The 22,306-nt window shown below is 37.7% G+C and overlaps 1 protein-coding gene across 5 annotated transcripts in view; it reads right to left on the bottom strand.

Annotated features, from left to right (window-relative positions):
- Ntrk2 (neurotrophic receptor tyrosine kinase 2) overlaps positions 1 to 22,306 on the bottom strand; it is a 346,426-nt gene that overhangs the window by 154,911 nt on the left and 169,209 nt on the right. For 2 of the 5 annotated variants that reach the window (XM_076843523.1, XM_076843526.1), the window contains exon 12: positions 7,792 to 7,839. The exons of the other annotated variants lie outside the window; for them this stretch is intronic. In XM_076843523.1, coding sequence (XP_076699638.1) covers positions 7,792 to 7,839 — 48 coding nt within the window. The remainder of the gene's footprint in view (positions 1 to 7,791; positions 7,840 to 22,306) is intronic. 5 annotated transcript variants of the gene reach the window in all.

Below are 22,306 nucleotides of genomic sequence, written 5' to 3'. Positions count from 1 at the left end.
GCCCCAAACAAACCAAGATCTTACAATAACAGAATCCATAGATAGAGCAATAGATGAAATGTCAGAGAAGGAGTTCAGAATATACATTACTAAAATAATATGGAAATTAAAGGATGACTTAAGTAAGCAGATACAGGCAAAAATAGATCACTCCAAAGAAGAAAGAAGAGAACAAACACAAGTTGCAAGAGATTACTTCAAGAAAGAGATAGAGATTCTGAAAGCAAACAAACAGAAATCCTTGAAATGAAAGAAATAAGCCAAATAAAAAAGCTCAATAGAAAGCACCACCAATAGACTAGCTCACTTGGAAAACAGGACCTCAGACAATGAAGACAAAATAAACATCTTGAAAATAAAGTTGACCTCACAGTGAAGATGGTAAGAAAACATAAACAGAACATCCAAAAATTATGAAATACCATCAATAGGCCAAATTTAAGATTTATTGGGATAGAAAAAGATTCAGAGATTCAAACCAAAAGAAAGCATAATCTTTTCAATGAAATAATATCACAAAATTTCCCAAGCATGAAGAATGAATTGGAAAATCAAATACAAGAGGCATATAGGACACCAAATGTACAAAATTATAACATATCTACACCAAGACATTATAATGAAAATGGCCTAGTACACAGAATAAGGATAGAATTTTAAAGGCCACAAGAGAGAAAAAATGATATTACTTATAAGGGAAGACCAATATGGATCTCAGTAGATTTTTCAACTTAGACCCTTAAAGCCAAGAGATCCTGGAACAACATATATCAAGCTCTAAAAGATGATGGATGCCAACCAAGAATCTTATATCCAGCAAAATTAAGCTTCAGATTTGATGACAAAATAAAAACCTTTCATGATAAACAAAAGCTAAAAGAATTTACAGCAAGAAAGCCTGCAATACAGAACATTCTTGGGAAAATATTCCATTAGGAGGAAATGAAAAACAACAATGAAAATCTGCAAAGGGAAGAACTACAATAAAGGAAAAGCCAACCAAAGGAGAAACCAAGTCAAGTTAAATATCAAAAATAAACAAAAATGACCAGAAATAACAAATCATGTCTCAGTAATAATCCTGAATGTTAATGGCCTGAATTCACTAATCAAAAGACATAGGCTGGTACATTGGATTAAAAAAGACCCAACAATATGCTGCTTTAAGAGACTCATCTCATAGGAAAAGACATCCACGGACTGAAGGTGAAAGGTTTGGATAAAATATACCATTCACGTGGTCTGTGTAAACAAGCAGGGGTTTCCATACTCATATCAAATAAAGTAGATTTCAAGCCAAGTTAATCAAAAGGGATAAAGATGGTCATTTCATGCTGCTTAAGGGAACCAAACATCACCAAGACATAACAATTATAAATATATATGCCCCAAACAATGGAGCATCTACATTCATCAATCAAACTCTTCTCAAGTTCAAGAGTCAAACAGACCACAACACAATAATTCTGGGTGACTTTAACACACCACTTTCACCACTGGATAGATCTTCCAAACAAAAGGTGAACAAAGAAACTATAGAACTCAATAACAGAGTCAATAACTTATAATATATATATATATATATATATATATATATATATATAGAGAGAGAGAGAGAGAGAGAGAGAGAGAGAGAGAGAGTATTATCCATCAATGAGCGAATACACTTTCTTCTCAGCAGTACATGGATCCTTCTCTAAAATAGGCCATTTGTTATGCCACAAAGCAACTCTTAGTAAATACAAAAAAGTAGAGATACTACCCTACATTCTATCAGACCACAATGGAATGAAATTAGAAATCAATAATAAAATAAAAAATAAAAGATACTCTAATACCTGGAGACTAAATAATATGCTATTGAATGAACAATGGGTTACAAATGATATCAAGGAGAAGATTAAAATTCTTAGAGGTAAAAGAAAATACTGATACAACATATCAAAGTCTCTGGTACACTACTAAGGTAATTCTAAGAGAAAAGTTCATTGCATGGAGTTAATTCCTTCAAAGAAGAAAAAGTTAACAATTGAAAAAATTGACAAAGCAAAAAGTTGGTTCTTTGTAAAAATAAATAAAATCGATAAACCATTAGCCATGCTAATAAAGAGAAGGAGAGAGAAAACTGAAACTACCAGCATCTGTGATGAAAAAGGAAATACCAGCATGAACACTACAAAAATACAAACATAATTAGAAATTATTTTGAAAATCTGTACTCCAAAAAATAGAAAATATTGAAGGCATCAACAAATTTCTAGAGTTATATGACATGCCCAAACTAAATCAGGATGATATACACAATTTAAATAGATCAATTTCAAGCAACAAAATAGAGGACACCATGAGAAGCCTATCAACCAAGAAAAGCCAGGTCCAGAAGGATACACAGCTGAGTTCTACAAAACCTTTAAAGAAGAACTAACACCAACACTCCTCAAACTATTTCATGAAATAGAAAAGGAGGGAACACTTCCAAACACATTCTTTGAAGCCAATATCACCCTGATTCCAAAACCAGACAAAGACACATCAAAGAAATAAAACTCCAGACCAATATCTCTATGAATATAGATGCAAAAATTCTCAATAAAATTCTGGCAAATCAAATACAAAACATATCAAAAAGATATTGTACCACGATTAAGTAGGGTTCATCCCAGGGATGCAAGATTGGTTCAACATACAAAAATCAATAAATGTAACTCATCACATCTATGGATTCCAACATAAAAATCATACAATCATCTCAACAGATGCAGGGAAAGCATCTGACAAAATATAGCACTCCTTCATGTTCAAAACACTAGAAAAACTAGGGATATCAGGAACATATCTCAACATTGTAAAAGCTATCTGTGATAAGCCCCAGGCCAATATCATTCTAAATGGAAAAAAAAAAAATTGAAAGCATTCCCTCCAAAAAGTGGAACAAGACAGGGATGCCCTCTTTCACCACTTTTTATTTAACATAGTTCTAGAAACTCTAGCCAGAGCAATTAGACAGACAAAAGAAATTAATGGGATAACAGGAAAAGAAGAACTCAAATTATCACTATTTGATGACAATGTGATTCTATACCTAGAAGACTCAAAAACTTCCACCAGAAATATTTTAGAACTAATCAATGAATTTAGCAAGTAGCAGGACATAAAAAACAACACCCATAAATCAGAGGTATTTCAGTGACAAATCCTCAGAAAGAGAAACTAGGAAAACTACCCTATTTACAATATCCTCAAAAAAAAAAAAAAAAAACCCTTGGGAATCAACTTAATGAAAGAGGTGAAAGAACTCTACAATGAAAACTACCAAACACTAAAGAAAAAAATTGAGAAGACCTTAGAAGATGGAAAGATCTACCTTATCCTTGGATAGGCAGAATTAATATTGTCAAAATGATATACTACCAAAAGCTCTATACAGTTTCAATGCAATCCCAGTCAAAATCCCAATGACATTCCTCATAGAAATAAGAAAAAAAATCATGAAATTCATCAGGAAAAATAAGAGACCCAGAATAGCCAAAGCAGTCCTTACCAAGAAGAGTGAAGCTGGTGACATTATTATTCCAGACCTTAAACTATACTACAGAGCATTAGTAACAAAAACAGCATGGTATTGGCACCAAAATAGACCTGTAGACAAATGGTACAAAATAGAAGACACAGAGACAAACTCACATAATTACAGTTACCTCATATTAGACAAAGGCACCAAAAACATATTGGAGAAAAGATAGCCTCTTCAATATATGGTGCTGGGAAAACTGGAAATCCACATATAACAAGATAAAACCTCTCTCACCATCCACAAAACTCAACTCAAAGTGGATTAAGGACCTAGGAATTAAACCAGAGACCTTGTGCCAAATGGAAGAAAAAGTATATCCAAATCTCTATCATGTGGGATTAGGCTCCACCTTCCTTAATAAGACTCCTATAGCACAAGAATTAAAACCAAGAATAAATAAATGGGATGGATTCAAACTAAAAAGCTTCTTCTCAGCAAAAGAAACAATCAGTGAGATGAATAGAGAGCCTACAGAATTGAATCAAATCTTTACCACAAGTAAATCAGATAGAGCACTAATCTCTAGGATATGTAAAGCACTCAAAAACCTTAACACTAAAAAAAAAATCACCAAATAACCCAATCAATAAATGGGCCAAGGAACTGAACAGATACTTCTCAGAAGAGGATATACAATGAATCAACAAATATATGAAAAAATTTTCAACATCTTTAGCAATTAGAGAAATGCAAATCAAAACTACTCTAAGATTTCACCTGACTCCAGTCAGAATGGCAGCTATCAAGAATACAACAACAGTAAGTGTTGGCGAGGATGTGGGGGGAAAGGCACTCATACATTGCTGGTGGGACTGCAAATTGGTGCAACCAATCTGGAAAACATTATGGAGATTCCTTGGTAAAGTTGGAATGGAACCACCTTTTCACCCAACTATCCCACTCCTCTGTTTATACCCAAAGGACTTAAAAATAGCACACTACAGTGATGCAGCCACATCAATGCTTATAGCAGCATGATTCACAATAGATAAGCTGTGGAATCAATACAGATTCCCTTCAGTAGATGAATGGGTAGGAAAACTGTGGTATATATACATAATGGAATATTACTCACATTAAAAGAGAATAAAATCATGGCATTTGCAGGTAAATGGATGGAGTTGGAGAATATAATATTAAATGAAGTAAACCAATCCCCAAAAAACCCAAAGGCTTAATGTTTTCTTTGATATGAGGATACCAACTCTTAATGACGATGGGTGGAGAGCATGGGAGGAATGGAGGAACTTCAGATAGGACAAGGTAGAGGAAGAAGAAGGGAGGAAGCATGGGAGTAGGAAAAAACAGTGGAATAAGTTAGACATCAGTACCCTAAGTACATGTATGAAGACAAAGGGTGTGAAAATACTTTGTGTACAACCAGTGACTTGAAAAATTGTGTTCTATATGTGTAATATGAAATTAATTGCATTCTGCCATCGTGTATAACAAATTAGAATAAACAAATAATTTAATTTTAAAAAAAAGAAAACCAATTGGAGGAAGGTCAATTAGGCAAAGAGTTTCCTTCTCTCAATACCAAAGATGGCTTCTAGATGAGGGGAGAGATTGTCACTCTTGACTAGCTGCAATAACAATTCCTTTTTATTTTCCAGATTCTGATGCTCTGATGTCTGGGGCTCCGTTTACATTGGAGGGTCTGTCTCCCCCCACCCCCTGGGTTAGCCTGGTGCTAGAGATAGTAACTACCTTTCCTGTGAGTGCACCTTTCATATACCCCCAGCCACCTTCCTTATCTGGCTCTTACACTCCAGGCCACTGACTACCTGTCCCTATGACACCAGGACAAGGTAGGTATCAGAAAACTCAATAGTCCCTATGACTCAGAAACCACTGAAATTTGTACTCAAAATAGCCAATCCTAAATCTACTCACCTGTCTCTTCCCATGAAAACTACAATAAGGGCTTTTGGCCATGTTTCTCCCTCACTCCCTCTGCCTCTGATTGACCCCAGAGCTTCCCTTGCAGCCATCTGTGGCGTGGTGTGTCCTCTCTTGGGAACTGTGAGCATCAAACTGTCTTTTCAATTGCAATTGTCTCCTAATCAGATGGCCTCATGATGCCTGAATAATAATAAAACTTCTGATGGTCTGTAGCTGCAGCAGTCTGAAGAATGCTCTCAGCTGTAACTTAAAATGGGTGAAACCATATTTTTAAAGCTTTCTGAAGACAAACACCCTTCTGCAATGTAAACTGGTTTGAAAAATATTTAAGTGGTTTCAGTGATGTGCTATTTAGTAAAAATTTACTTCCTTTAGTAAAAGGAAGACATTATTGTACAACATTTTCCTGGGAGTACTTCTCACACACAACACACAACACATATGTGACACAAGATCCTAACATGGGGAATCTTAAAAAATTATAGGACCTAAAAACAGCATACTACAGGGACTCAGCCACATCAATGTTTATAGCAGCACAATTCACAATAGCTAAACTGTGGCGCCAACCGAGATGTCCTTCAATGGATGAATGGATAAAAAAAAAAAAAAAAAAAAAAAAAACATGGCATTTATACACAATGGAATATTACTCAGCACTAAAAAAGAATAAGATTATGGCATTTGCAGGGAAATGGATGGCATTAGAGCAGATTATGCTAAGTGAAGTTAGCCAACCCCCCACCCCCAAAAAAACAAATGTCTAAGGGGGGTGACTCAAAATGGAGTAGGGAGGGAGAGTGTAGGAGGAAGATTACCTCCAGATAGGGAAAAGGGGTGGGAGGGAAAGAGAGGGAGAAGGGGAATAGCGTGGATGGTGAAAGGAGACCCTCATCATTATACAAAATACATGTATGAAGATGTGAATTTGGTGTTAACTTATATGAGATATGGTAAATTGTGGTATAAAGGTGTATTAAGAATTGTAATGCAAAAATAATAATAATGAGAGCTCATGTATAATGGCATAATTAGGCGTGAACATACTTTAAATACAGAGTTAAGAAAAATTGTGCTGTGAATGGATAATTATGATTGTAATGCACTCCACTATAGTCATGTATGTAAGAAATTAAAAAAAAGAAAAGAAAAAAAAATGTCTTAGAAAAGCCACTGTGATTGGCTATGTCTGGATTTTGCCCCAGGAGAGCTGCCTAGAAATCCTGAGCTGATTGAGCTTGATGGTCCAACATTGTCACATCTCTACTTTCTGTTTGATTGTTAAGAGTTTTTCCCTTAGATTGTGTGGGGCTACTAAGGGTCAGGATGACTTTCCCCCTCCAGGCCCCTTCTGCCTCTGCTTGGGCTCAGCCTACTTGTAATTTGTGGATCACTGGGTAGACACTGTTAGAGACTGTTTAACAGCCCACCGTCAGAAAATGGAGTCCTTTAAATGCATAGGATAAACAACTATAAGACAGAGGGCCAGAATTCGGTGGCTCCCTGATACCCATACACTTCCCCAACTCTGCGATTCTACTATAGCCAACCTTGCTACCAGAAGAAATGCCAACCAATAGAATCTGTCTGTGATGGTCAGATTTTGGAAACTCACATGAATGATATAAACAGTCAATCTTTTCATGCCTTCTTTGCAATTTTCCTTGGTTGTCTCTGTACCCATAGAAAAGACTGAGAAATTTGGAAGTCCCAGGAGATCACACCTGATTTCAATCCTAATGATTGAAATCATCATCTGTATCCACTCTGTAAGCTACAAACCCTGCTTTTCCATTGTCAGCACACGTTCTGAATACTAGGACTAGAATGCAATCAAGCACAAATCACAGCGTCTGGACATGAAAATCTGTTTTGAAAGAGAAATGGTCATAAACGAAGAGCTGATTTACCAATTCAGAACTCTCTTACATCTTGGCCGATGGAAAAAAATTAAGAACCAAACTTGTCCTGGCTTGACTAGTCAGCTAATTACGCACTGTGAGCCATAATGCAGTTGTGTTTTATGTTGCTACCCTTCTGAAAAATGCATCACAACTTAGAACTGGGATAGCAGTTGACATAGCTCCACAGGACAAAGAACAAGTCAGCTCCAAAAATGCAAAACCATTTACTCAATTAGCAAAAGTAATGCCTTTTCTGGAAAACTTCTGGACCTCCTTCTTCAAGAAATCAGAAACCAGGAACACAGAAAATGAGTGGAAGGCCAATGAATATAAACAAGATCCAAGAAGTTTCATCTGAATTAAACAACATAAACTCATTACTTATCCAAAGAAGGAGTGACTACTTACCAACACCTTGTCTTGATTTTACTTTCCCAAATCCAAACCATGAGAAATCTGAAAACCACAACAAAACAAAAAATAAACTTCGAAAGAGAAGTATAAACCAGAGACAGTCGCTGTCCTTAGTCAAAAAACTACCCTTCCCGCCCCAAACATAAAACACTAGGGACCAAGGCTTCCTCTCAAACACCTGAAAACTAACCCTTGGATTTTTGTGTAAAGATTCATTTCTCATTCTGAGAATGTGGAAGTTCAAATCAGATAAGAGACAGCAGTTTGTCTTCAAGAAAAATAGCCCAAACCCAGGGTCCAGAGCTCTGAGCTGTTTTCTTTCTTTCTCACTTTCTTTCTTCTCCCCAAGTGGAGAGATCACTGCCTAGTATCGAATCATCCAACAGGAAAGCTGAAGGAGTGAAGGCACACCACGCATTTGACAAATGCACTATGGTTCTGAGCCACGGTGAAGTGGGAAAATAATGAGAGAAAACAGAGCCCCTCTGAAGCTGAGACAGACAGAAAAAAAAAGAACACAAAACCCCACAGGAGAGCTGACACATGGGCTGGATGAGGATTCAGGAAGAAGAGGGGGTCTTAATTCTACACGAATTCCCTTTCCTGACTTGCTGCAAGACAACAGCGGGCAGCAGGTCCATGCCTCTTACAAGACAAGGCCCCACGAAGCACGTGTAAGATCCCTAGATGTTTGGAAGCTCTCCAATGTTAAAGCCCACTGAATAGCTCTTTCTTGAGCTTAGCTGTTCCCTTTCAGGTAATTTCCAGTGGGTTCGAAGCTACTTCTGCACAGCAGGGAAATCCCTGGGTATGAGGTAGGTGAAGAGGATGCAGCCCAAATAAGTAACTATGTGAAGCTCTTGGGCTCTACAGGGACTTTACAGGCAGTTAGGATAATAAGCTAGGTAGAAGAGAACCAGTTGAAGTCAAACAATGTGCGTAAAAACTCCTTACACACTTCAAATTGTTTTGCAGAGTCACTGTCATGATTATTACTATTTTTTTATTTTTCAAGAGTAAGTTTCAGCTTTGCTTTCCTGGTTTCCTACAACTTCAGCTCTCCAACCTCAAACCTTATTTTTGCTCTTGATTGATGTTCCTCTGAATGCTTCCTTCCAGGTTTTGAAAGACCAGATGAAGGCCTGGCCTCAGTCCAAAACCAGACAAAGATTTCTTTGCACAGAAGCCTGTGAACTTTTTTCACTGGAACTGAGTTTAGCTTTATAGGGTGGTGCCTATGGATTTGTTACTGACAACTAACCCTGTTCAAAATGGGGTGTACCTTCCCATTGCACTCTGGTTTTCTACATTTATTTAACTTACGTTTTGAAAATTAACCCATAGATTGAATTAATAATAGTAATTATTATTGTTTACCATTACATTAATAAATATTAATAAAATAATAAACACCAATAAATTGTTACTTTCATTAATTTATTATAATTATTATGGAACTGTGGGTTGAACCCAGGAGCATTCTACCATTGAGCTACCTTCCCAGCCCTTTTTATTTTTTATGTTAAGGCAGGGCCTCCCTAAATTGTTGAGGCTAGATTTCTACCTATGATTCTCCTGCCTTAACTCCCTGAGTCTCTGGAATTACAAGTGTGCACCATACCCAGAAGATTGAAATCTTTTAAGACTGTTTTTATTACATGAATATTTTTTTCAAAGTTATCTTCCATTTTACTGAAGTCCCGCTGAAAGCCAATAGCAATCCCACACTGGCTGCCTATTTCAGAGTATTTTCATTCATTATAATAAACAAAAATGCAATGAACATCTTACACATCTAAAGTAGCCCCCACCCATTCTCAAAAATTATTCCAGTGGGATAAATCCTAGAGATGGAATAAACATTTAAAGGGATGACTATTGCTAAAGTGGCTTTGTATCAGGTCTCATTTTCACCAACAGTGCATGAAAGAGTAGAGGTATATTTTTGAGTTAAGGGTGAATCTTTTCCTATTTCTACTCTGCATTGGTGTGGCTCCACCTAACCGAGTAGAGACTTGACAAATATTCACCTCTCATATGTTTTCCTTGAAACCATTCACACCACCTCTCTCAGCTGGTGTTTTGCCTGGGTGGAGAAAAGACAACTGCAGATAAGAAAAGCCCAAGAATTCTTCTCATTTATGCAGCCATTACAATATACCTAGTGCCCCTATCCACCCCAGACCCTTCTCCCTTGGTCCTCAGCCACACTGGATAATAAAGTATCCTGTGCTCACCAACTAGGAACTGAGGCTCAGAGAGGCTGATACACTTAGCAAAGATCAGCTTGTAGTGACCGAGCTGAGCTCAGTCTTCTGATGCCAGATCAAGGGCTTTTTTTAATCTTTCTTAGTTGCTTTTTCCAGTGCTCCAGAGTAGCCAAAATTAACCAAATTTTACAATATTATAATTAGGGTTAACTTTATACATAAAAAAACACCCTAAGTAATTATTCACTCACTCCATTTATTTATTCAACAGACAGAGCAGAGGATTCAAAGGGAAACAAGCTACAGGGCCTGCCTCCAATGACTTTTGGGGGAAGATAAGCCATCTAAGAACTATATCCAGGGGGTGTGCAAGTTCAGAAGAGGAGCATCTATTCCAACCAAGAGGACAGGTGGGCACTCAAAAGCTAGTCCTATAACTTCTGGGGAACATCAGAATTCACCAAGAATGGGAAAGAGCAGAAAGGGGGAAGTAGAGAGTTCTCCACTCTTGATGGTTCAATTTACTAGTTTTTTACTGTGGTATATGAAAGTGATATGCATTCAGAAGAAACTATACTTCAAATATTGAATACAGATCTTTTGTCAGGCCAGTGATGTGTTGTACAAGGCTCAGTGGAGATGCTGGGCAACAGCAGTGGGCCACAGCTCCTGGTTAGCCAGGTGAACACAGGAGTAAACAGCTGGCGCTCTACAGTGCACAGTGCGGCCAGCAGGTATTGTATCTTGTGGTTTCATATCCCATCACTTCTTCAATAATTTAGATGAGACAATATCTTATGAAAAAACAGTTCTTATTCCTTAGTTGCTGAAGTATAGCTAGATGGTTTTGCCAGCCATTAGCATGTTAGAGGTAATATGAGGTAGGTGAGGGTAAGCTATGATGTTGAGTAGGTTAGTTGTGTAAGTGCAACTTTCATGTACGATGTTTTCAATTTAAAATGGTTTTCAACTTAAAAACATAACCCCCTTGTAAATCAAGTGGTACCTGTATACCCTGTGAGTAGTCCAGTTATGGCTCAAGTGGGATGTGGTGAATGCATCAAGGGGCTGATGCAGCTGGAGAGGAAAAAACTGAGAAACACAAGCAAGGGCCAAGTCAAGAGTTTGCATTTCATAGGGAAAACTGTGATTTGGCTGCAAACAAAAGCCCCATCCAGTCTTAGGCCAGGAAATCAAGATTAATTTAAGAAAAATTGCTTTGGCTTCAGGGCAGAATCAGGGTTATAGGCGAGAAAAACTAAGGGCAAGAGGCTGGTTATGAGGTTTTGAGAGAAATTAAGGCATGAGAGAATTGTGGCCTGAGCTGTGTGGTCAGATTAGCAAGATGGCCTGGAGATCAGAATTCCAGTTTAATGCCCAAAGTGGATTTTCCCCAGTTCTAGAGCCCATAGGTGAATTAGAGCATAAAAGTAGATTGTGTTCCTAGAATTCATTTCTTGTTTGGGTACATTAAACACCTTTTTTTTTTTTTTTTTTTTGACAGACATGAATAAAGGAGCACCTAATTGAGGCCAACTTTTGCTAAAATTATTCCTTAGTTGCTGAAGTATAGCTAAATTCTCTTTTTAAAAAAGGAGCATGGTCATTTCATAGAAAAGAATACTATTTTCTGGACATTCCTCAGAGCACATGAAAAATTCAACAGGTCAGATGTAGAAGGGTCAAATTAGAAGCTGCTAGTCACTCAGCAGCTCTTTCTTGATACATCGAAGCTGTAGTCTTAAAACCTTAATACTAAATTTCATCAGCAAAATTTTCCCACAAGGCCAAAAAGAAACAATTTCTCAATTTCCTGTGATGTTGCCCCCATTGGGAGTAGAATCCTGCCAAACTTTCTTTTATTTTCTTCTTAATAAGAGACACTTTATTCACAGCAAATAAAGGGCTCCTTCAAAAGCAAATGTAGTTGCAGTGAGCTTAAAGAATCCCCTCCTTTCTGGTAACTAGAACTACAAAGATTCTAAATTATGAAATTAACCAATTAAATTCATCTCTCTTTTTAAAAAAGCTCAACATTTTTCCTGACCGAGGAAGAGGAATGGGTGGGGGGCACATTAGCACGTTAACAACTCTAAGATGAAAGTGAAACTAAGTAAAATATATAGTGACAAAAATTGATTTTCAAATGTCTCTCAGAGGAAACAGAATTTAGGGAGTTGAAAAGAAATATTTATGATGGAAGCAAGAGAATCAGAGGAAGCAGCCAGAAACAGGCAAAACGGAAGAAACCTGACCTTCCCCATAGGTGCTGAGCCACACAAACATTAAACATGATATTTTGAAGCTCTAATCTCAAGAAGATGAAGTTTCCAGATTTTTTTTTCTTAAGTTAGAGACATATCACTTTAGTATGTGGAGAAGAAAAAAGTCAGCTTTCATTCCTTTTAACTCTGAGGAAATTAAAACTTGCTGCATTCTCAAATGTGATTTCTTTATTAAGGTAAAATGTACCAACCTGCATCCCTCACCCCAGAAAAGTGTCTCTAACTTTGTGACAGAAGCAAATGGGAAAAAAAAAAAAAAAAAGATTCACTAGCAGAAACATGCTTCACCTCCAACTTCTTATGGCCACACCTACTCCCTAGAGGACACTGGAACACTCTGAACTGCTTTGCTGAAGGGAGACTTTGAACCAGGGTAGAGCCCAGAATGGACTCTTGGAGTGCTTGAGTTGATTGACTGTTACTTAAAAAAACTGGAATGACTGGTCATTGGAGTGGAGGAGAAATGAATGCAAACGATCGCTTTGTTGACACTATAATCTTCCCCTTTCCCCACTGACACATAATCGGAATGAGTAATTGTTGGTTTCAAATTAATTCCAGCTCCTTAGGCCACAGAACAGTGTAGATTGGGGCCAAGTTTCCATTTCAATTTCATCTTAATCTTTTACTTAAGGACATAACTTTTATAAAAGAAAGTTTTATCTCTCTAGCCTAAGAAGAGGGCTGGTTTTGAGTTAAACTGGTTCTAGAAATCACAACATTAGGTTGGTTCTTCCCCACCAACCTTTATCTGACTTCCTCCCTTTGCTTTTCTCAAACTTTCAATGCAACTTAATTCCATTGTTCTTTAAAAAAAATAATATTAACAGCTCCTATGTGACAAAGAAATGTGTGTATTACAGCTGAAACTGCTAGCTACACATTGAAGTAATATATTTTCCTGGCCCACAGCTAGACTACATTCCTCAGCCTCCTTTCTAGTTGCAATCACAGAACTAAATACTAGCCAGTGGAGGGTCAGCAGAGCAAAGAGACCAGTCCAAGCCCGTCATGACTTCCCATGTGTACTGCCCGTGCCTCCTCCCCCTCAATCTGGCCAGAATGAAGACAACACCTGGACAGATTTGGAAGTTATGATTTGAAGATAGAATATGGCTGTTCCAAAGAATAACTAATTCTCTCAGTATCATTATGAGTATGGACTGATTAGAACATAACTTAAGTGTCATTATTCCAGGACAGTGATATGAGAGACTTTTTGTCCAACTTTTATCCATATGCAAGAAGTAAACTATTGGTTTGGACCATTGTGCATGCTGGGACTTAATTTACTATGGTAGGGAACTCACCCTAAATAATACATGTAGATAGACATAGATATCATGTTTATGACCTTGAGTTGACCATGACTACTCAACACACCACCAGCAAATTATGAATTCAAAATTGTGTTTCTATACATATGAACATTTTTCTAGAGATAAAATACACAGATTTCATCTGAATTTTGAACTATCAAAATACATAAAGGTAGTTGTACAAATATATAACTGCATGTGTACTAACATATTCTGTTTAATATTGTTCTCTATCAACAGTTGAGCTTGGGTGCTGAGAAGCAATTGTTATTTCTCACCTAGATTCTTCCCTGTTTCTTCCTTGTCCGCCCCCCACCCCACCACATCTCTTTCCCACAGAGTTGCCAGAGTAATTGTTTTAAAATATAAATCAGATTATTGCATCCCCATGCCTAAAATCCTTTAAAGGTTTCTTGTTGCGTTTTCTATAAACTTCTTATCATCACTATAGAGTCTTGCATGACTTGGACAACTGACCCTGTCACACCATTCCCTGCCTGATTCCCCATGAAACAGCCACAGCTACCTCTTTCCTATCCCATCATTTTCTAGTTTTTATTGCATTTTTCCTGAATCTTCTTTTCTAACCCTTTTATCTCCTTTCTCAGCTTTTGGGTTTCAGGTCAAGTATCTAAGAAAATAGTAGATAGACTAATCAGAGTCTTTCTGAGCCCCTTTCTACTCAATTTTATACTTCACCTTATCCTTCTCAGAACATATAATTATACAAATTATTTGATTTGTTTATTGACTCCATCCTTTGCTAGAATTTGAGCACCAAGAAGTCTGTGACTGCATTCAGCTGCTTGCCCTAGAAATAGACCCTGACTCAAGGATTCAAGGAAAGATGACTTAGGCATCCCAAGAAACACTAGAAGACATGTAAAGAACTGATCTCAGGAGGAGAAAGAAGTCCATCATGAATGCATTATCCAGTGGCAAAGGATTACAGTCAAAATGCAGGTGCACCAAAGGTATTTGAACAAAATTACCTTTCAATTATGTGTAGAAGATGTATATGAAGCATAAAAATGAATTTTGTGTTTAGACTTGGTCCCATCTCCAAGGTGTGTCATACACACACACACACACACACACACACACACACACACACACACACATATACATACATACATATATATATAAAATAAATAAATATATGAATCTGAAATCTAAAAGATCTCTAACACTTCTGGTCCTGAGCATTTTGGAGAAGGAATACTTTTTGGAGAAGGATGTGGGTGGGGCACTGAAATTTGCTACAGGGATCTGATCTGTGTAGTTCACCACTATTTTCAGTGCCTACCACAGACGCTCAATAAATACTTTCACAATGAATGAGAAAAACAACTTTTAAAAATCATACCAATTAAAATATAAAAATGTGTAATGATATGCCAATGTGAAAACTGTACATTCAACATAAAACTATGAAATTTTACAAATATGTTTGTGACCCTCCCCTGGAACTTCACTGGCGATAGTACAGTCAACCCTCTCTACCTACAAGTTTTGTATCCAAGGATTCAACTAAACAGTTCTGTATACTGAATATGTATCGATGTTTTTCTTATCCTTATTCAGAAAACAATTCAGTATAACAACTATTTACATTGTAGTCAGGTATTATAAGTAATCTAGAGATGACTTAACACACATGGGTGATATGCAAATCCCATGTTACTTTTATGCAAGGAACTTGAAGTATCCAAGGATTTGCATATCCTCAGGGGTCTGGAACTAATCTCTCATGGATACAGAAAGATGATAGCATTTATTTGTTTGTTTGTTTGTTTTTGAACCTAGGGGTGCTTAACCACTGAGCCACATCTCCAGCCCTTTTTATTTTTTAATTTGAGGTGGGGGTCTCACTAAGTTGCTTAGGGCCTTGCTAAGTTGCTGCAGCTGGTCTCAGACTTGCCATCCTCCTGCCTCAGCCACCTGAGTCCCTGGAATTACAGGTGTGCACCACCACGCCCAGCTACAGTGTTTAAAGATGAACAACTCTTAGGATCCAGCATTCCTGGCATAGTAAAGAGTAAACACACTGGGCTAGATGTCAGAAGATCTGGGCTTTCTCTAAACACTTCAAGAAATGAACAGCATGACCTTGAGTGAGTCACCTTACCCCCATAGACTCTGTTTTCTCCTCCATAGAGACAAAGGTTGAAAAATGTCACCCAAGGCCCATTTGAGCTCTGGTGGTCAATAGAAATAAACATTAAGTACATATGACTGAGAATATACTGACACATGGCCCTATATAGCTTTTCTGAGCCTGATATTTTGGGAATGTGAGATCATGTGCAATTTAAGGAAAAGCATTCAGTCAAGTGGCCTAGATTTTCCCCCAGCTAAATAATACTCAGATACTTTTGGATCACTGTTTCTTCATTTTAAAAGAAAAGGCCTATGCTCTGCAGAAACCATTTTTAAAAATGGTACTTATGGAACACTTGTTGTATGCCAGGAAACTTACTAGAGATTAGATATTACTTATTCCAATTTTTTTAAAAGCAGATAAAACTTTAAATCCCATAGACTTCAATTTCAAAGTAGTAATAGATGAAACTAGACTTGCTTGGAATGCAGAAAGATGCCATGATCCCAGATTTCAAGCATTTAATTTGGAAGAAAAAGTATCAACTTTTCTCTTTCATTTTGAACATGTGGAATATTTCACATTCAGTGGGTATACCTCTTAGTCATTCACAATCAACTATACAAAGAGTTAGGTTTTTAAAATCTATTATAAATTCTGGGAGGCTTTTTCTTCAACAAAGACAGTCATGGTCTTTCCTGAGTGAGTTTAAAAAAAAATGGAACCAGAGGCTCCTAATAATTAGTTTCCAAGCTTAAAACTCAGAGCAAGTCAGGGTCAACCTCTGCTTAATAATAAGAGTTGACAGACACGAGAGTGTCATATCACGGCTTTGCCTTTCTACTATGCCACCCCCAATGAGAGCTCCAAATGCTCTGTAAACATTTTCTCAGCTGTCACAAGCTCCCTGAGGGAAGGCAAGTGATGTCTGGTTGCACACACACACACACACACACACACAATTTCCCAGTTAACCCTGTCTTCACATTGAATGGATAACTGCCAGAGACATGCCTCAGATTCCCCGCTTTGTAGAGCAATACTGGTTAGTACTCCTAACAAGCCTTTGGAAAGGAAATTGGCTGATTTTCAGTGAATCATCTAGAAGGGATGTTAGTGGCCCTCCAAGAGAGTGACAAGTCCACAGTGTTTGGCAAAAACTTTGTGAAATTCCCTTAAGCTTTGGTTTCCATAGAGATCTTAAACAAAGACTCAGACCTAGCTAACCTGCTCAGATCTTCCTTGTGTAAGCCTGTTGCCACATTAAATGTATTTGGAGGTGACTTTGCAGTTCCTGCTACTACTATTTGTAGTCATATTCATATTTATGCTTACTTTATTCATACTGAATATATGACATGGATATTTTTGACTAACATTTGCTATAGCTAATGCAAAGCACCATGAAGGAGAATTTTTGCAATAGTATTATGGAATTTTGTTGGAGGGTGGATGGTAAGTTATCCAGTCCTAATTCTCACTACCAGATATTGTTCCTGTCAACTATATTCAAATTCTTCCTACCGCCTGAGAAGGTGCTTATGTGCTTCCTTCTTCTTCACCTTCCTCTTTCTTTTCAGTGATTTTCTTTCTCTTCCCATCCCACTGCCCACCCTATATAGTCTTGAATCCAGCCAAGTCAGAAAATGTGTGAGGCTGACACAACAGCCAAGATGTTTATTTAATTTTATTACCACATGCTCATCTATTTGGAAGCTCCCATAATGGAATAGAACATAATAGGATTATACACACTTATAAAGCTGGATGCTGAATAAAAATAATTGAATAAAATAACCATAAATAGAACAAAATAAAAACCCATTGTTTAAAATGCAATGCCCATCAAACAAATTACCTAAGGGCCATCCTGCTTAGTATCACTAGAGGTGGTTACACACAGTCAGTGGAAGAAACCCAAACCCATAGGATGAAACAGCATTTCTAGTGTTGGTATTTTCCCACTAAATGCTCAATGTGTTCTTTAAGGTCCATTGATTTTCTGTAAACTAATCAAAATTGACTGCCTAGGTCAGTGGTTCTCAAACAGGGGCGATATTGCCGCCCAGGGGAAATTGGCAATGTCTAGAAACACTGGGGTTGTCACAATGGTGGGGGTGGAGTGGAGGATGGGTGCCATGAGCATCTGACAGGCAGAGGCAGGGATGCCATCAAACTGCCAATAATGCCCAGCGCTCCCCCCTACCCCCCCATAGTAAAAAACTAAAGTCTGAAATGTCAAAATAACAAGATTGAGAAATCCTGGCCTAGGTGAGGATGTAATTTATCCTAAAACCATCTATCCATGTTAAGAAATCCTAGCCCGCCTGTGGAAGGGCTGTCAGTCTCTCTATCTCTTGGTTTATCTTATGCTTCTCAAGAAACAGATACTGTGTGATCATGTCACTTCTGCTGCTCCAAAACACCAAAGAATGCTTTTCTGCCCCCAGAACAGAGGGCAATAGAATACCAAAGTTGGATTTGGACTTTAGGCCTTGGGTTTAAGTCTTGGATTTGGCATTTCGTGGCAGACATGACTACAATTACTTGTTCTGTCTCTGGGTCTCTCCTCTGTTGAATAGGAGCTACAGTTACTGTCCTGACCCCCAGTGGAGCTATTTCAGGGTCTTATGAGCAGATAGATGTGTCTGTGGGACTTTTGTAAATGCTCTAGGTAAGAGAAGAATAAATTATAAAAGTCTCAGCAGCATGTGAAATCATGACCTGACCACTTGACCTCACCCCAGCTGGTCACCTATGACTTCAGCTGTGTTCCTTAAATAAGTATGCCTTGAATTTACCTATTTATTAATTGATTCAAAAACTATTTATTGATCACTGGTTAGACAGTATGATGAATGCTGGGGAAGTAATTGGAGTATAACAACAATGATCACATTCCCTGCATTCATGGAGCTTCCAAGTCATCTTTGCACCTGCTGTTTTTTTTTTTTCTTTCCTTTTCTTTTTTTTTTTTTTCCTACCTGAAACACAATTCTCAGATTCTATCTTTGATCATTAAAACCCATTTATTCAACAAAATTCCCCTTAAAAGTCACTCCACATGAAGTATTTCTTCATTCCCCAAAGCAGAAATATCTCCTCTGACATTTAGGCTGTTTGTCTCTTAGGATAAATACCACATTGTCCGTCATACTAATAATTTATAAAATCTTACTTTTCCTATTAGAGTTTAAGGGTTCTGTATTGAAGAATCCTTGTCTTATTCAATTCTGTACCCTCTTCCATGGACTTTATAATAGTTACCATGTCATCAAGAGGGTACTTGCCACATGATAGATACTCAGTGAATGTCTCAAAGTTTGATCAAAGGATTTTAAAAATAGGGCATCAGATGCTCACCGAATAGTAGAGGCTGAGTTGCAAAGTACAGATAGACAACAGTAGGGATGTTCATTACTGTTATCTACTAGTCTCAATATTTCCAAGACACTCTGTTCTCTCCCTGTCATAGTTGGCCTCACTCCGAATTTTAATTATCTACTTACTGGATGTAACTTTCCCCTACACTGAAAGTACTTTATGAGCAACAAATATTTCTATCTTATCTCCCCATTGTGTACAGCCCATCTAGACAGCCTGGTTAAATCCAAATGCTCAGTAAAGAGCTAATTAAACAGATTAATGAATGTTGAGTGAATAAATGGGTGAATTCCAACTTATCACCTTTGTTCAATTCAAAGCCAAATTTGGCATAACATGAGTCCAAGATTGGGTTATGTATTATACTACTCATTGCTCCTTCTTGGCCCATAAAACTGGACTCCCTCATCCACCAATTCCTGTTGCTTGCTTTTGCCTCCAAAAAGTGAGCAGAAATGACACGTCACTTCTGTCCAGGATATTTGATAGTCAGTAGTGGGTTTTGCACTTCTACTTCATCCTGCCACAATGAACCATGAAACCTGATGTTTAGACAAAAGTATCATACAGTTCTGGATTCCCAAGAGACTTAATTGAAAAAAAAAAAATTTCTTGCCAATCTGTATTATGTAGCAGAAAGAGAAATCATTTTTTTTTCTATTTTAGGAATTGTTTCTGCAATAGCAAATTTCCAAATGAGTCTTATTAAAAAGCATTGCCATTTATGAAAATATAGAGCATTTATATTATAAAAGATTCCAACATGTATTCTTAAGAAATACTTGTTCACACATGTACTCTCTCAAGACATGGAGGTATGAATATAAATACCTAGTATATAATTGTTTATTGTTAGGTATGCAAGAAATTTTTAAAAACTCATTGTAACTTATATTGAAAAACAAGTGCTATGGACCTTAGCCACTCCTTCCAAACATACTGCTTTTTTGTTTTTGCCACATTTCCAGCACTCTTCTTCAAGAATCATCTTTGAAGTAATGTCATAGAATCTATTAACTCTGCAATCTCTATTATTTGAAGGAAAAATTAATTATTTTAATAGTCAAAAAGCTCTCTGATTCAGATCTGATGAAATATGTGGGTACTTAAGCTGCCCCACATCACTGTTACTCAAGATGTCAGGGGGTCTGATTCTAGATCTCTTATTTCTGGTTTTCTTGTTTGGCTCATAACTTTTCATCAAAGTCACTTCCAAAAAGGCACAAAATCTTTTGTCTGGTGATTGTCAAATATTTTCATAGTTTTAGAATCATAACTAAGTATCAATCTCCAGGAAACTTCTTCATCCCTAAGTTCATGGTTGTAGAGTAAACTGGAACATGATTGGATGGAGGACTAGGTACTATTCACAGTATAATTAGAAGTTACCTAAGCACATTTATTCTCAGGTACATAAAAGCAATTAGACGCTTGGTAGATAAAATCTCATCCAGACCAGGATTAATTAGAGATGCACAGTTGGGGATTAACACTGTTGTTTGCATTAGGGACTGAATTGTGTACATGCAAAATTCATACAGTAAAACCCCAGTGTGACTGTATTTGGAGATAGAGCCTTTAAGGAGGTCAGTAAGAAAAAAGAGGGCCTCATAAGGGTGAGGCCCTCATCCAATAAGCCTCTGTCCTATAAGGACAGACATCAGAGTGCCCTCTCTCTTTGTTTCTCTCACCCCTACCCATTTCACATCATGAGCCACAGTGGAAAGGCCATGTGAAAATACAGCATGAAAGTGACCATTTGCAAACCAGAAGGAGGGTCCTTGCCAAGGACTGAATGGGCCAGCACCTGGATCATGGACATGTAGCCTCCAGAACTGAAAGAAAACAAACATCTGTTGCTTAAGCCACTCTCTCTATGGTATTCGGTTATGGCAGACTAATCATACTAATAAAGTTTTTCTTTTATTTTTTAATTTGTTTGTAGTTGCTGAATCTGCATCCTCCTCCCCGACAACTGGTAAAGATTTTCATTTGGTTAGTCACCCAACACCAAGAGGCCAGTATAATTCAAGGTGGAACCAATGGCTCAGACATAAATAATAAATCAGCACAATTCCATTCCCAGTCCACAGTGGTTCAAAAATGGGCCTGTGACTATATGACAAAGTCTAGGATCTGGGCACAAAGGCTGATGTAAGTGATGTCCTCTCTTTGGTTGGAAGGGCATGTGAGGGTGTAGCATCCACAGTGGGTGGAAATCATCTTTCCTGCAATCGTGGGAGAGAAGTTTGTCTCCAATCTGAGCCAACGCAATGGAAGAGAGTCAAAAGACAGATCCTGGACCTAGTGTTTGGGCATTGGATCAAGCCACATCCAAAGCTTGGTATTTATGCCTTGATGATATATTTATGTGAAACAATAAATGCTTATTATTGTTCAAGCCATTTGCAACTGTAAGATGCCAAACTAATACAGAGATGGGGCAATAGTAGTCTTATTTTCAGAGAATTACTTCTGCATCCCCAGAGGCCGGAGTGAATGGGTACCATATTCTAGAGTCCTTTCATGCACCCAAGTTTTATTACCACTAATGTTGAATTGGCCTGTTATGGAGATGTAAATGTCCTGCTCTTCAAAGGCATGTTTGATGGGATGAAAGGCATTGGGATTTCAATGACTTTGACTCCTCTGGAAATGGAAGGACAGCCTATTTTAGTAATTTCCATGGGAATGAATAGACATATACTTCAGCTATTCAAATATTTAACTAGCTCTTTTGTTGTTGTTTTGAATCCCAATGAGATGCAGCTGCCTGTTTGTGTCTGTTGTGCCTTTAAGGGGCTTGCTGATTCAGTAGGATCCCGTGAATGCATTAATTAGCCTTCTCTCATTTTCCCAGCCCAAGCCTATGAAGAAATGAACATTTACAGCTCCAATTGCTGGGAACGATGTGAGTCTTGAGGGTACTAGATAAATGAAGGCTCAGAATTGCCTGTCTTTTGATGGGCAGTTCTATGCTGGCAGCAGCCTGTGTGCACACAAGTCTGGGCTTGTGTGGCTGCATGATTAATTTATTGGCTATCACTATTGGCAGGCAAATGAAACGCAGGCACCGGATTAAAGTGTAACAGGGGAGATGGGCCATTAATCAGCCCAGGTACATGAGTCAGAAGGAGGTAAGGATCCAGACAAAATAAAATGTTATGGAAGACTGAAAAATGATTTATCATTTTTAATATGTGTCATCTA

Source organism: Callospermophilus lateralis, chromosome 2 (genome assembly GCF_048772815.1).
Source record: "Callospermophilus lateralis isolate mCalLat2 chromosome 2, mCalLat2.hap1, whole genome shotgun sequence".
Lineage (NCBI taxonomy): Eukaryota > Metazoa > Chordata > Mammalia > Rodentia > Sciuridae > Callospermophilus > Callospermophilus lateralis.
This window is presented reverse-complemented; position numbering and strand designations above follow the sequence as displayed.